Genomic DNA, 16,075 nt, shown 5'->3' on the forward strand with positions numbered 1-16,075 from the left:
ATGAAAAACGTTTTTGTGTGCTGCCTGCTGAACAAACCCTACGGTCGCAGTTCAGGAAGAGAGTCAAAGACTCTTTGACTAATTTTTGGTTAGGCCCAGACTTCTGCAGAGACTAGCATATAGCCTTTGTTCTGTTCGGTTTGAGAAGGAGAGAGCGACGATGGGAAGGAGGACCGGGGGTCAAATTTGTTAGCGTGCTACTACTATAATTGATGTTATTAAAAACAACATGTTTCTTATGTATTCACCAGAGTTATTGACCTCACAATAAGACAAATTTGAGTAACTTTGTTGTGCTGAAACTTGAAGCAGCAGCTGCTGCAAAATCAATCGAAAATGGACAGCTCATGGTGCTGAAAGAAGGCAAATTCCAGTAGGCATAATTCATTTCAACTTCTTAATTTGAATTAGACTTTACTAATAACAAGAGGGATTTGTGTTGGAGCCTATTTCTTCCTATTTAAGAAATAAGAGGGAGGTCTACAAAATTAGGCTACAGTCTGCTATATCCGTATATTTGGAGGTCAATTCATCCAGCCACTATGCACTCTTTAAAAAGCATACCTCTGTGTCAGTGAAGGGCTGTTAAGTTAAAATCAAGACTCAAGTTTAGGGGGTATAAGAGGCATAGGCCTACCCTTTATGCCATAGGCCTACCCTTTATTAAAGAAAATGGCAAAAAGCACAGGCCTACGCTTTGTTCCCTTAAGATTTTTAACAAAATATAATGGAACCTATAATATAAAGTGATATTTAACAGAACTGTGGTCTGTGTTGCTTTATGCTAGAAACAAGCTGTACGGTACCTGGGAAAGACGCGACTCTGATGCATATGGGGATATCATTGTTGGCGCTCCCCCTTGGGTTGTGCCGTGGCGGAGATCTTTGTGGGCTATACTCGGCCTTGTCTCAGGATGGTAAGTTGGTGGTTGAAGATATCCCTCTAGTGGTGTGGGGGCTGTGCTTTGGCAAAGTGGGTGGGGTTATATCCTTCCTGTTTGGCCTAGTCCGGGGGTATCATCGGATCGGGCCACAGTGTCTCCTGACCCCTCCTGTCTCAGCCTCCAGTATTTATGCTGCAGTAGGGGGAAGGGGATAGGGTGTGAGACTAGGGGGAAGGGCATAGGGTGTGAGACTAGGAGGAGGGGATAGGGTGTGAGGCTAGGGGAAAGGGATAGGCTGTGAGACTAGGGGGGGATAGGGTGTGAGGCTATGGGGAGGGGATAGGGTGTGAGGCTATGGGGAGGGGATAGGGTGTGAGGCTAGGGGAAAGGGATAGGCTGTGAGACTAGGGGGATAGGGTGTGAGGCTATGGGGAGGGGATAGGGTGTGAGGCTATGGGGAGGGGATAGGGTGTGAGGCTAGGGGAAAGGGATAGGCTGTGAGACTAGGGGGGGATAGGGTGTGAGGCTATGGGGAGGGGATAGGGTGTGAGGCTATGGGGAGGGGATAGGGTGTGAGGCTATGGGGAGGGGATAGGGTGTGAGGCTAGGGGAAAGGGATAGGCTGTGAGACTAGGGAGGGGATAGGGTGTGAGACTAGGGGATAGGGTGTAAGTCTGAGGCAATTTAGCAATCCATACTAACTTTTTTTTTGGAGGTGTCCAGAACAAGGTTAAGGGCAAAGAAAGCTTGTTGGACACAAAGAAAGCTGTTTCCTGAAGTCCACAATCATCTCCTTAGTTTTGTTGACGGCAGGGTTGCCTGGTGGTTAGAGCGTTGGACTAGTAACCGAAAGGTTGCAAGTTCAAATCCCTGAGCTGACAAGGTACAAATCTGTCATTCTGCCCCTGAACAGGCAGTTAACCCACTGTTCCTAGGCTGTCATTGAAAATAAGAATTTGTTCTTAACTGACTTGCCTAGTAAAATAAAGGTAAAAAAATAAAAAGTTTTGTTGAGTGTGAGGTTATTTTCCTGACACCACACTCCGAGGGCCCTCACCTCCTCCCTGTAGGCCGTCTCGTCGTTGTTGGTAATCAAGCCTACCACTGTTGTGTCGTCCGCAAACTTGATGATTGAGTTGGAGGCGTGCGTGGCCACGCAGTCGTGGGTGAACAGGGAGTACAGGAGAGGGCTCAGAACGCACACTTTGGGGCCCCAGTGTTGAGGATCAGCGGGGTGGAGATGTTGTTGCCTACCCTCACCACCTGGGGGCGGCCCGTCAGGAAGTCCAGTACCCAGTTGCACAGGGCGGGGTCGACTTATGCCATGTTGAAAGTCACTGAGCTCTCCAGTAAGGCCATTCTACTGCAAATGTTTGTCGATGGAGATTGCATGGCTGTGTGCTCGATTTTATACACCTGTCAGCAACGAGTGAGGCTGAAGTAGCCAAATCCACTAATTTTAAGGGGTGTCCACATACCTTTGGCCATGTAGTGTATTATTTTGGGTATAGGGGAGTCACTTATTATTTTTCAAGCGCTCATGGGACGGTTTATGTAAAATATGGGATGTTCATCCATTTTCATTTCAGGGGTCGATTTTCTAACCCTTATTATAAATAACGTTTACTCCCTAATTGAGTCAGTTATTCAAAGCTAGGTTTAATATAGGAGGAAAAGACATATCTTGCCGGTCCCAGACACACAAGGGACAGCATGGCCAGTCCCTGGAACGAACAAGGTTGAGAAACACATACTGTTCTAGATGATGAGAGTTGAACCAAAAGGCAATACAATAAAATATTGCCACCATCCATTCAACAAACAAGATGGCAGGTTAAATCCTCTGTGTCAGATACAAATGCCGCGTTCAAAACAACTAGGAGCTTGGAAATCTCCGACTTCCGACTTCAGTTCGTTCAGAACAACTGAGAACTCGGTGGAACAACCGAGCTCCGACTATGAAAAATCGATTTGAATGGTCACACAACTCGCAATTCCAACTCAGGACCTCGGGCCGCTATCTAGAGCTCCGACTTCCCCACCTGAAGTTCACTGACGTCATTACGTTACCGAGTTCCCAGTTCTTTTAAATCCGGCAATAGATAGCTTATGATAAAGCCTAACCTACACCTTACCCTCGGCTATTGTTATTTTGGTGCACATTGTCCCCCCTTCACTTTATGAGTAATACATCTATATGCATATTTACTTCATCTTCATCTTAATTATCCAAAAGCTTTTACTTGAGCCCTGTATTTACTTCAATTGTAAATGGCAGATCCAATAACAAGGTAATTGGGTAATCTAACGTCTGTTTCTAACTAGTTTTACTACATTGATCCAAATCACTTGAAATCCCACGTTACTCTTGATTTCATCCTCGAAGAAAAACAATCAAATTCATGAATCCGGCGTTACCTCTGCAGAGCAGACGTGCTGTGTGACGTGGCAGAATGGGCGGAAGGGGTTGTTTGTGTTTTGGTTCTAGTAAAAGGGGAAGTTGCAAGAAGAAAGAAAAAGGAGGAGACGTGATCGGGGTTGTTGAAATTATTTGTATGTTCAACAATACGTATCTGTCCGCACTGCGACCTTTATTTTGTGTATAGACTCGTGTGTGGTATTCTGTGTTCGTCAACCGCCTGGCACTCAGGTATAGTAAGCAAATGGTGTGACAAGTTGTATATTTCAGCTCATTAGTTGTCAACAGGCTAGGTTAGCTAGCTTGATATGCTAACATTGGCGTCTGATGAGAAATGCAAAAAATAGGCCGTGGCCCGAATTTGGGTCGGGAAGAGACCTAACAACGGTTTTGTCATTTAATCGTTCCGGTCAAAACCGTGTTCGTGATTCTATTTATTGGTTGTTTATCCTAGTTGTGTTGATCATGTGTGGACATGGGTTCGTCATACGCTTCTCCTCGCTAGTTAGCTTATTGAAAATGTAGTAAGCCAGCCAGCTCCATCATCACATTCGCAATCGGACTTGTTATGCTAACGTTAGCCTGCCACCCAGTCACCTAACTAGCTAACAGTAGCTGCTTAGTAAGACAGTCAGTAATCAGGGAGTAGGTAGGTAGCACACGTTAGCAATTCAGATGTTGATGTAGCTAGTTAGCTGGCTAGTTACCTGGCTTGCTAATAATCTAGCTAGCAAGCTAACGTTAATTGGGTTAGCATTTGCTTCTATTTGGAAAATGGCGTACTATCAATTTTCTAGCTAGATGCTGTGGCTTCGAAAATAAATCGAAGAGTAGGCCACGTTGGCTATGCTAATTTAGTACATTGTTAGAAGTTTGAACAGTCCAGTCTAGCACTGCAGAGATTCATAACAGGACTGGTTGAGTCACGTCCCACCTCGAAGGCAACAGCCAGTACAGGCCGTTGGCATTGCTGTCAGCCGATTGCGCATGTTTACCTTCTAACTAACGTCGCTATTATATTAGCTATATGTAGGCGAACATATTTACATTGGAAGGCAACACTGCAACGTCCTTGCTGAGTAGTTTTTTCCTCTATGACAAATTGTGTGTGTGTGTTTTGGAAAGTTTGAGGGGTACAATTTCAGCTCCGAGTGGGGATGTTACTGTGTGTACCGAAAGAGTTTGCATTGTTTTGACTGTAAATGCATATGGGAAGTCTAGATCAGAGCCATATTATTATGTCTTTAAAAAAAGATTTCCATAGTCTACAGATTAGGCACACACAACTATGTCAGTAGCAATGTATGGTGTATTTGATGATGGAAAATATATTTTAGTGAGCTCACATATCCAGCCATCTCTGTGATACCATGCATTCAGAGACTGGGCTGGGTCATATTCAATACACAAAATGGGAGAAAACCGTTTAACACAAGGATATACTATCTGCTTGTCCAGTAAGAAAAGCTTGTTTTCGTTTTCTGTTGCACAGTGTTTTGCTATGGTGTGCTCTTATTAATATGCCCCAGCTCTACAGCAAGGTTTGACTGCCAAGCCATGTTTATTTTGACAACTTGTTTTCAGTGCAGCCTGCCACTCAATTTTCTTCTGTAGACAGGATCATCTATTCAGTTTCTACCTCCCTGAGAAAGAAGGGAAATAAAATGTCCAGCTCATTCATTCCATTCCAAGATTTCACCATATATTTAAGGGCTAAGTTGATCTCTTTATCAGGAGAGTCTGGACACGTATATCAAGTTTTTTTTTCTGAGAATCATGTCCACTTCCATACTGTCACCTTGACTCACTTATGTAGGATATAGGCCAGGGTTAAACTACATGTCAAAACAACTTTACGAAAACATCCATATCTCTAATTCAAAAACCTCTTATCTTTCCACATCTGACATAACCCTAGCAGAAAACATCATCAGAGTTGTGAATAATTGTTCCTTTTTTCCTTCTCTCTACCGCCGCCTCCAGCTGAAGCCCTGACAGCATAGTCAGACGTGCGGGACAAACACTGACCGAGGGATCTGACTAGGCCATGGCCAACAGGGGAGGAGCTACGAGACCCAACGGGTCTAACGCTGGTAACAAGATCTGCCAGTTCAAGCTGGTACTTCTGGGGGAGTCGGCAGTGGGCAAGTCCAGCCTGGTGCTCCGCTTCGTCAAGGGACAGTTCCACGAGTTCCAGGAGAGCACCATTGGAGGTGACCATCACTCATTTATGCACAAGCCAGGAACAGAAAAGTATCTATAGCCTCTTCTGGAAGTTTCTACCCCTTCAGTGTTATAAGATCTGAAGGAACCGGTTACGGAAGGAACCTCAGACTTGCAGACAATGGCGCAATGGGGACTATGGGTTGTTGTTGGGTCTGGGCTGTAGTTATTTATTTATCCCTTCATTCATATTGTTGAATGTGTTTAGTGAGGTGTCCTGCTCTAATGCTTTTTAAAGTTCACGTCAATGATGTATTTGACAACTCTCTTCTCTCCTCCCCAGCGGCCTTCCTGACCCAGACAGTGTGTCTAGACGACACGACGGTGAAGTTTGAGATCTGGGACACGGCAGGACAGGAGCGCTACCACAGCCTGGCGCCCATGTATTACAGAGGGGCGCAGGCCGCCATCGTGGTCTACGACATCACAAATGAGGCAAGTAGCATAATCTTGATAGATTATATAACCAGTGCAACCAACCTTCCTTTGTAAAAATGATAATTGATCTCACATGTTTGGATATGTGGTCACACTGGTGATCCATTCACGTTCCAGATTGAAAGTGAAGTGTTTTTAACATCACCATTTCCCTGGTACCATGTCTCATCAAATCAAATTTATTTATATAGCCCTTCGTACATCAGCTGATATCTCAAAGTGCTGTACAGAAACCCAGCCTACAACCCCAAACAGCAAGCAATGCAGGTGTAGAAGCATGGTGGCTAGGAATAACTCCCTAGAAAGGCCAAAACCTAGGAAGAAACCTAGAGAGGAACCAGGCTATGTGGGGTGGCCAGTCCTCTTCTGGCTGTGCCGGGTGGAGATTATAACAGAACATGGCCAAAATGTTCATAAATCACCAGCATGGTCAAATAATAATAATCACAGGCAGAACAGTTAAATCTGGAGCAGCAGCACGGCCAGGTGGACTGGGGACAGCAAGGAGTCATCATGCGACGTAGTCCTGAGTCATGGTCCTAGGGCTCAGGTCCTCCGAGAGAGAGAAAGAAAGAGAGAATTAGAGAGAGCATACTTAAATTCACACAGGACACCGGATAGGACAGGAGAAGTACTCCAAATATAACAAACTGACCCAAGCCCCCTGACACATAAACTACTGCAGCATAAATGGAGGCTGAGACGGGAGGGGTCAGGAGACACTGTGGCCCCATCCGATGATACCCCCGGACTGGGCCAAACAGGAAGGATATAACCCCACCCACTTTGCCAAAGCACAGCCCCCACACCACTAGAGGGATTCTTCAACCGCCAACTTACCATCCTGAGACGAGGCCGAGTATAGCCCAAAAAGATCTCCGCCATGGCACAACCCAAGGGGGGGTGCCAACCCAGACAGGAAGCGCACATCAGTCACTCAACCCACTCAAGTGACGCACCCCTCCTAGGGACGGTATGAAAGAGCCCTAGTAAGCCAGTGACTCAGCTCCTGTAATAGGGTTAGAGGCAGAGAATCCCAGTGGAAAGAGGGGAAACGGCCAGGCAGAGACAGCAAGGGCGGTTCGTTGTTCCAGAGCCTTTCCGTTCACCTTCACACTCCTGGGCCAGACTAAATTCAATCATATGACCCACTGAAGAGATGAGTCTTCAGTAAATACTTAAAGGTTGAGACCGAGTTTGCGTCTCTCACATGGGTAGGCAGACCATTCCATAAAAATGGAGCTCTATCGGAGAAAGCCCTGCCTCCAGCTGTTTGCTTAGAAATTCTAGGGACAATTAGGAGGCCTGCGTCTTGTGACCGTAGCGTACGTGTAGGTTTGTACGGCAGGACCAAATCAGATGGATGGGTAGGAGCAAGCCCATGTAATGCTTTGTAGGTTAGCAGTAAAACCTTGAAATCAGCCCTTGCCTTGACAGGAAGCCCATTGTGGCGAGGCTAGCATTGGAGTAATATGATCTTTTTTTTTTGGTTCTAGTCAGGATTCTAGCAGCCGTATTTAGCACTAACTGAAGTTTATTTAGTGCTTTATCTGGGTAGCCGGAGAGTAGAGCATTGCAGTAGTCTAACCTAGAAGTAACAAAAGCGTGGATATATTTTTCTGCATCAGTTTTGGACAAAGTTTCTGATTTTTGCAATGTTACGTAGATGGAAAAAAGCTGTCCTTGAAACAGTCTTGATATGTTCTTCAAAAGATAGATCAGGGTCCAGAGTAATGCCGAGGTCCTTCACAGTTTTATTTGAGACGACTGTACAACCATTAAGATTAATTGTCAGATTCAACAGAAGATCTCTTTGTTTCTTGGGACCTAGAACAAGCATCTCTGTTTTGTCCGAGTTTAAAAGTAGAATGTTTGCAGCCATCCACTTCCTTATGTCTGAAACACAGGCTTGTAGCGAGGGCAATTTTGGGGCTTCACCATGTTTCATTGAAATGTACAGCTGTGTGTCAGCCGCATAGCAATGAAAGTTAACATTATGTTTCCCGAATGACATCACCAAGAGGTAAAATATATAGTGAAAACAATAGTGGTCCTAAAACGGAACCTTGAGGAGCACCGAAATTCACAGTTGATTTGTCAGAGGACAAACCATTCACAGAGACAAACTGATATCTTTCCGACAGATAAGATCTAAACCAGGCCAGAATTTGTCCGTGTAGACCAATTTGGGTTTCCAATCTCTCCAAAAGAATGTGGTGATCGATGGTATCAAAAGCAGCACTAAGGTCTAGGAGCACGAGGACAGATGCAGAGCCTCGGTCTGATGTCATTAAAAGGTCATTTACCACCTTCACAAGTGCAGTCTCAGTGCTATGATGGGGTCTAAAACCAGACTGAAGCATTTTGTATACATTGTTTGTCTTCAGGAAGGCAGTGAGTTGCTGCGCAACAGCCTTTTCTAAAATTGTTGCGAGGAATGGAAGATTCGATATAGGCCGATAGTTAAAAAAAATATTTTCTGGGTCAAGGTTTGGCTTTTTCAAGAGGCTTTATTACTGCCACTTTTAGTGAGTTTGGTACACATCCGGTGGATAGAGACGTTTATTATGTTCAACATAGTAGGGCCAAGCACAGGAAGCAGCTCTTTCAGTAGTTTAGTTGGAATAGGGTCCAGTATGCAGCTTGAAGGTTTAGAGGCCATGATTATTTTCATCAATGTGTCAAGAGATATTCTACTAAACATCTTGAGTGTCTTCCTTGATCCTAGGTCCTGGCAGAGTTGTGCAGACTCAGGACAACTGAGCGTTGGAGGAATACGCAGATTTAAAGAGGAGTCTGTAATTTGCTTTCTAATGATCCTGATCTTTTCCTCAAAGAAGTTCATGAATTTATCAATGCTGAAGTGAAAGCCATCCTCTCTTGGGGAATGCTGCTTTTTAGTTAGCTTTGCGACAGTATCAAAAAGGAATTTCGGATTGTTCTTATTTTCCTCAATTAAGTTGTAAAAATAGGATGATCGAGCAGCAGTGAGGGCTCTTCGATACTGCACGGTACTGTCTTTCCAAGCTAGTCGGAAGACTTCCAGTTTGGTGGAGCAGCAGTGAGGGCTCTTCGATACTGCACGGTACTGTCTTTCCAAGCTAGTCGGAAGACTTCCAGTTTGGTGGAGCAGCAGTGAGGGCTCTTCGATACTGCACGGTACTGTCTTTCCAAGCTAGTCGGAAGACTTCCAGTTTGGTGGAGCAGCAGTGAGGGCTCTTCGATACTGCACGGTACTGTCTTTCCAAGCTAGTCGGAAGACTTCCAGTTTGGTGGAGCAGCAGTGAGGGCTCTTCGATACTGCACGGTACTGTCTTTCCAAGCTAGTCGGAAGACTTCCAGTTTGGTGTAGCAGCAGTAAGGGCTCTTCGATACTGCACGGTACTGTCTTTCCAAGCTAGTCGGAAGACTTCCAGTTTGGTGTAGCAGCAGTGAGGGCTCTTCGATACTGCACGGTACTGTCTTTCCAAGCTAGTCGGAAGACTTCCAGTTTGGTGTAGCAGCAGTGAGGGCTCTTCGATACTGCACGGTACTGTCTTTCCAAGCTAGTCGGAAGACTTCCAGTTTGGTGTAGCAGCAGTAAGGGCTCTTCGGTACTGCACGGTACATACATTCCAAGCTAGTCGGAAGACTTCCAGTTTGGTGTGGCGCCATTTCCGTTCCAATTTTCTGGAAGCTTGCTTCAGAGCTCGGATATTTTCTGTATGCCAGGGAGCTAGTTTCTTATGAGAAATGTTTTTAGTTTTTAGGGGTGCAACTGCATCTAGGGTATTGCGCAAGGTTAACTTGAGTTCCTCAGTTAGGTGGTTAACTGATTTTTGTTCTCTGGCGTCCTTGGGTAGACAGAGGGAGTCTGGAAGGACATCAAGGAATCTTTGTGTTGTCTGTGAATTTATAGCACGACTTTTGATGTTCCTTGGTTGGGGTCTGAGCAGATTATTTGTTGTAATTGCAAACGTAATAAAATGGTGGTCTGATAGTCCAGGATTATGAGGAAAAACATTAAGATCCACAACATGTATTCCATGGGACAAAACTAGGTCCAGAGTATGACTGTGACAGTGAGTAGGTCCAGAGACATGTTGGACAAAACCCACTGAGTCGATGATGGCTCCGAAAGCCTTTTGGAGTGGGTCTGTGGACTTTTCCATGTGAATATTAAAGTCACCAAAGATTAGAATATTATCTGCAATGACTACAAGGTCCGATAGGAATTCAGGGAACTCAATGAGGAACGCTGTATATGGCCCAGGAGGCCTGTAAACAGTAGCTATAAAAAGTGATTGAGTAGGCTGCATAGATTTCATGACTAGAAGCTCAAAAGACGAAAACTGCATTTTTTTTTTTTTTGTAAATTGAAATTTGCTATCGTAAATGTTAGCAACACCTCCGCCTTTGCGGGATATGGTCACTAGTGTAGCCAGGAGGTGAGGCCTCATTTAACACAGTAAATTCATCAGGCTTAAGCCATGTTTCAGTCAGGCCAATCACATCAATATTATGATCAGTGATTAGTTCATTGACTAATTGCCTTTGAAGTAAGGGATCTAACATTAAGTAGCCCTATTTTGAGATTCAATAATGACAGGAATGGAGGAGGTCTTTATCCTAGTGAGATTGCTAAGGCGAACACCTCCCTGTTTAGTTTTGCCCAACCTAGGTCGAGGCACAGACACTGTCTCAATGGGGATAGCTGAGCTGACTACACTGACTGTGCTAGTGGCAGACTCCACTATGCTGGCAGGCTGGCTAACAGCCTGCTGCCTGGCCTGCACCCTATTTCATTGTGGAGTTAGAGGAGTTAGAGCCCTGTCTATGTTGGTAGATAAGATGAGAGCACCCCTCCAGCTAGGATGGAGTCCGTCACTCCTTAGCAGGTCAGGCTTGGTCCTGTTTGTGGGTGAGTCCCAGAAAGAGGGCCAATTATATACAAATTCTATCTTTTGGGAGGGGCAGAAATTGAGTTGTGAGACTCTGCTGTAGAGCTACCTGGGAGGGGGCCAGAGACAATTACTCGATGCCGACACATCTTTCTAGCTGATTTACATGCTGAAGCTATGTTGCGCTTGGTGATCTCTGACTGTTTCATCCTAACATCGTTGGTGCCGACGTGGATAACAATATCTCTATACTCTCTACACTCGCCAGTTTTAGCTTTAGCCAGCACCATCTTCAGATTAGCCTTAACGTCGGTAGCCCTGCCCCCTGGTAAACAGTGTATGATCGCTGGATGATTCGTTTTAAGTCTAATACTGCGGGTAATGGAGTCGCCAATGACTTGAGTTTTCAATTTGTCAGAGCTAATGGTGGGAAGCTTCGGCGTCTCAGACCCCGTAACGGGAGGAGTAGAGACAAGAGAAGGCTCGGCCTCAGACTCCGACTCGCTGCTTAATGGGGAAAACCGGTTGAAAGTTTCTGTCGGCTGAATGAGCGACACCGGTTGAGCGTTCCTACAGCATTTCCTTCCAGAAACCGTGAGAAAGTTGTCCGGCTGCGGGGACTGTGCCAGGGGATTTATACTACTATCTGTACTTACTGGTGGCACAGACGCTGTTTCATCCTTTCCTACACTGAAATTACCCTTGCCTAACGATTGCGTCTGAAGCTGGGCTTGTAGCACAGCTATCCTCGCCGTAAGGCGATCGTTCTCCTGTATATTATGAGTACAGCGACTGCAATTAGAAGGCATCCGGAGTGAAAAAGTTGAATGAAAAACAAAAAGTTGAGGGAAAAACTAAACATTAAAAAAAATATTGTCTCTTGTCTCAGGAGTCATTTGCGCGGGCCAGGAACTGGGTGAAGGAGCTGCAGAGACAAGCCAGCCCCAACATTGTCATCGCCCTGTCTGGCAACAAGGCTGACCTCGCCAGCAAGAGAGCCGTGGACTTCCAGGTGAGTCCTCCAAACACCTGTACCTGTCTGGTGTCACGAGAACACACCGGTGTCTATCTGCGTTTGACAGGCAGTGACTGTCTCTGACATGGTTGTTTTTCCCAGGATGCCCAGTCATATGCAGACGACAACAGCTTACTCTTCATGGAGACGTCGGCCAAGACGTCTATGAATGTGAACGAGATATTCATGGCTATTGGTAGGTTCCTCTAACCCCGTGACACACATCACTTACTGATGTGTAATTGAATAGGGCTCTGCACACTCAAATACTCACTAAATACATACTTAGACATGTATCAAGGAAATGTGAACTAGCAGGATGTTTTGATCAAGCGATCCTCATCAGTAGCTGGCGTTTGTGAAGTTTGTTTTTCTTCCATCCTCTAGCAAAAAGATTGCCCAAGAGCGAGCCTGCGGCCACAGGAGCTAACAGCGGGCGGAACAGGGGCGTCGACCTAACGGAAGCCGCCCAGCCAACTAAGGCCCCCTGCTGCAGTACTTAAAGCGAAATCCCCCCCCCCACACACTGCAGTAACTAATGTGATGACCCCCGCCCGCCCAAAACTCTGATCTGCAGCAATGAAAAAAGATGCCCTTTGAACCCCCTTCCCATTCTACCCTTCTCCTCCTCTCTGCAGTAACTAATGCAAAGCAACGCCCTCATCTATAGTTCTCTCAACGACGCCCTGCCCCTCCCTCTCCCCTACTGGTTCTGCTGTTACTAATTGAGACGCCTCACACCTTCCTCCTTCTTTTCTGAAATTAGTGCCCGCCTTCCCTACCTCATTCTTCCTGACTATTGGCAAGCAGCAGGACTAAGGGACGGGGCAACTCTGATGGTGGTCTCATCTCCTGGGTATAGCTACAGACTATCGCTCTGTGTTTCTAACACAATCTCTGTCCTTTCTGTTTGTTTTTTTGTTTTGTTTATTTTTTTTTATAGTGGGAATTATGGATGCATGTATCACTACATGGCCTAACTTGATGATGAGAAAAAAATCAGTGTTAACTTTATTCAGTGGCTCAAAAACATATATTTGAGAGGGAGAGGGGCTCCAAAGGTTTGCGAGGGCTAATTCTAAAGAAAAGACTGTTTAGCAGTGCTCTTGGGTTCCTTCTAGTTTCTCTCTGTTGTTCTCTGTCTACCCTTATCTGTCTCTTGAGTAATGTATTCATATGCTTTGCCCACTAAACCTTTAGTAGCGCTAGTATAGAGTGTCTCCCTTCTGTCTCTCTTTGTCCCATCCCAGGGCCTTGCCTGCTTCTAATGCTCAGCCCCAAATCAAACCCTAACCCCTTAGGTCCCTTAGGTACTTCATGTAGGTCTGAGAGGATTTGAGATCTAAACAATCGGGTGAACATTCCACCTAGCCTATCGGAGGGCAAGGTGGAGCGATCCCCGTAATGCTCACACCTATTCAATTCTCTCAGGTCTACCTAAGGGGTTAGAGGGCAATTTGGGATTGGGCATAGCTGTCCTAGTGGCATCGTGCAATGGTTCACAGTATTGGCTCTGTGATTTCTTCAGTGTCTGCAAGGACCTTCACACTGCAAAGCAACCTGCCTCCACACCCACCCCAACCCTACCTACTATCACCACCTTACCCCCACCAACCCTACCTGCTATCACTTCCTTACCCTTCCCAACCATACCTGCTATCACCACCTTACTCCCCCCAACCCTACCTGCTATCACCACCTGCTATCACCCTCTTACCCCCACCAACCCTACCCGCTATCACCACCTTACCCCCACCAACCCTACCTGCTATCACCACCTTACCTGCTATCACCACCTTACTCCCCCCAACCCTACCTGCTATCACCCTCTTACCCCCACCCAACCCTACCCGCTATCACCCTCTTACCCCCACCAACCCTACCTGCTATCACCACCTTACCTGCTATCACCCTCTTACCCCCACCCAACCCTACCTGCTATCACCCTCTTACCCCCACCAACCCTACCTGCTATCACCCTCTTACCCCCACCCAACCCTACCTGCTATCACCACAGTATGGCATCGGGCCTCTGAGACTTGTTCACATGTTCACCCCCTGAATGCCAAGTCTCCAGACCCCTTTCCATCCTGACCTGATGGTCTCTGTCCGAGGGAGGGGTTATATCCTGATCCATTCTGGTTACAATGTCAGATGATGTTCATTACGTCTCAACATGTAATGGATGAGATTAGGTCATGGTTCAGGTTATGAGGCCTGTCCAGGTGTAAACAAGATGCTGGCTGGAAGGCAGCTGTTTTCCACTTGGAGAGACAGGGGAGCATGATGAGATGACCTCTGTAGGTGTTGAGAGAGGAGAACATGGTGAGGTGACCTCTAGGTGTTGAGAGAGGGGAACATGGTGAGGTGACCTCTGTAGGTGTTGAGAGAGGGGAACATGGTGAGGTGACCTCTAGGTGTTGAGAGAGGGGAACATGGTGAGGTGACCTCTGTAGGTGTTGAGAGAGGGGAACATGGTGAGGTGACCTCTAGGTGTTGAGAGAGGGGAACATGGTGAGGTGACCTCTAGGTGTTGAGAGAGGGGAACATGGTGAGGTGACCTCTAGGTGTTGAGAGAGGGGAACATGGTGAGGTGACCTCTAGTTGTTGAGAGAGGGGAACATGGTGAGGGGACCTCTAGGTGTTGAGAGAGGGGAACATGGTGAGGTGACCTCTGTAGGTGTTGAGAGAGGGGAACATGGTGAGGTGACCTCTAGGTGTTGAGAGAGGGGAACATGGTGAGGTTACCTCTGTAGGTGTTGAGAGAGGGGAACATGGTGAGGTGACCTCTAGGTGTTGAGAGAGGGGAACATGGTGAGGTGACCTCTAGGTGTTGAGAGAGGGGAACATGGTGAGGTGACCTCTGTAGGTGTTGAGAGAGGGGAACATGGTGAGGTGACCTCTGTAGGTGTTGAGAGAGGGGAATATGGTGAGATGACCTCTGTAGTTGTTGAGAGAGGGGAACATGGTGAGGTGACCTCTAGGTGTTGAGAGCTTCTTCATTAGGAGCCAGCTGACACTGTGGCCCTGGGTGTGTCCCAAATGTCACCCTATTCCCCAAATCGTGCACTGCTTTTGACTAAAGCCCTGGTCAAAAGTAGTGCACTATATAGGGAATAGGGTGCCAATCAGGACGTCTCTCTTTGTCATGGTCACTATTCCTCCCCTGTTCTTTAGGAAGTGCTGTGGGTGTGGGGTTGTGTGTACACAGAGGGAGACTGGACTGTTTGGTGATAAAACATCCTCAGAGACAACAAACACAGTCAGACGCAGGTTTATTTCTCTAAACCCTTCCAGGTCTAAATAACACACACAAGCTAAAACACGGCTCGCTCACACATGTACACTTTTGTGTTATTCTTAAACCCTGGACCTGTTACACACACACAACCCGTCCTGATCAATAACTCTGTCCAGGTCTCTTCCTCATGCCTTGCACTAATGATTCTCATGAATATATCTTGTCATAATTACAGCCAGTGTGATATAAATATATATATATAATATACTGTACATAGGGTATTGCAATGTAGTCTACTTTTTCCATTTACAGTTGACAGGACTAATGCTTGCTAGGGAGTTGTCTAGATAATCATTAAACTGTACAGTTAGCAGAAAACAGCTCCAGTGTGGGTTTGGAGTTGTTTTCCCCCCACAAAAATGTTTAAATTATAATCGATGGTGGTCTTTATAAATGTAAGTGTTATTAACAAACAAAAATATCTTGCATTTCTTTAGTGGTCTGACTTATACTTTATTTCTCAAGAAAAGCTAAATGATTATTTTTTGGTTTCTATTTTTTAACATTCTCTCTCTCTCACATTTCACTCATTTGTGAGTGATCTAAAGTTAGGATGCCCTGTCCACTACTCCTCATCCCACTAGAACTGAAGTCACACACAATACACTGTCTGGCTGTTGAATCCCTGTTGGAGCAAAGCGGAAAGGATTTGAAAAACATTCACTTTCCGCTTGTCTTACAACGTCTCAGTAGGAATGTAACGACGTTGTGGGTACAATGTTAACAACCTTAGTAGGAGAAGAAAGACGGCTCTGTTCTACTGTTGGGGTATTAGCTGGTGGATCATGATGATGAATAAATGGATTAACTCATAGGGATGTACATTGTATACATTTTTGTTGCTGTGGCCACTTAATTGCAGCCGGAAAAAAATCAAATAAATGCAAGCATTTTACAGTACTGTTAAATAATATC

At 45.8% G+C, this 16,075-nt stretch overlaps 1 protein-coding gene across 2 annotated transcripts; it reads left to right on the forward strand.

Annotated features, from left to right (window-relative positions):
* Window positions 1-3,361: 3,361 nt before the first annotated feature.
* LOC115131286 (ras-related protein Rab-5A-like) lies at window positions 3,362-16,071 on the forward strand. 2 transcript variants are annotated; one of them, XM_029662868.2, is made up of 6 exons: window positions 3,362-3,437; window positions 5,287-5,516; window positions 5,810-5,961; window positions 11,734-11,856; window positions 11,962-12,055; window positions 12,247-16,071. In XM_029662868.2, exons 2-6 carry the CDS (start codon window positions 5,351-5,353, stop codon window positions 12,360-12,362), a joined length of 651 nt encoding a protein of 216 aa, XP_029518728.1. In that variant the 5' UTR covers window positions 3,362-3,437; window positions 5,287-5,350; the 3' UTR covers window positions 12,363-16,071. The 2 variants fall into 2 exon arrangements, with proteins under 2 accessions (XP_029518728.1, XP_029518727.1); XM_029662867.2 differs by having other exon boundaries at window positions 3,364-3,534.
* Window positions 16,072-16,075: the final 4 nt, after the last annotated feature.

This window comes from Oncorhynchus nerka, linkage group LG7 (genome assembly GCF_034236695.1).
Source record: "Oncorhynchus nerka isolate Pitt River linkage group LG7, Oner_Uvic_2.0, whole genome shotgun sequence".
In the NCBI taxonomy this organism is placed as follows: Eukaryota; Metazoa; Chordata; class Actinopteri; order Salmoniformes; family Salmonidae; genus Oncorhynchus; species Oncorhynchus nerka.

Coding starts and splice junctions, on each gene's coding strand:
- LOC115131286 (XM_029662868.2), top strand. CDS start 5,351: ATGGCCAACAGGGGAGGAGCTACGAGACCCAACGGGTCTAACGCTGGT. Junction 5,962..11,733: donor TCTACGACATCACAAATGAG/GCAAGTAGCATA, acceptor CTCTTGTCTCAG/GAGTCATTTGCGCGGGCCAG. Junction 11,857..11,961: donor AGAGAGCCGTGGACTTCCAG/GTGAGTCCTCCA, acceptor TGTTTTTCCCAG/GATGCCCAGTCATATGCAGA.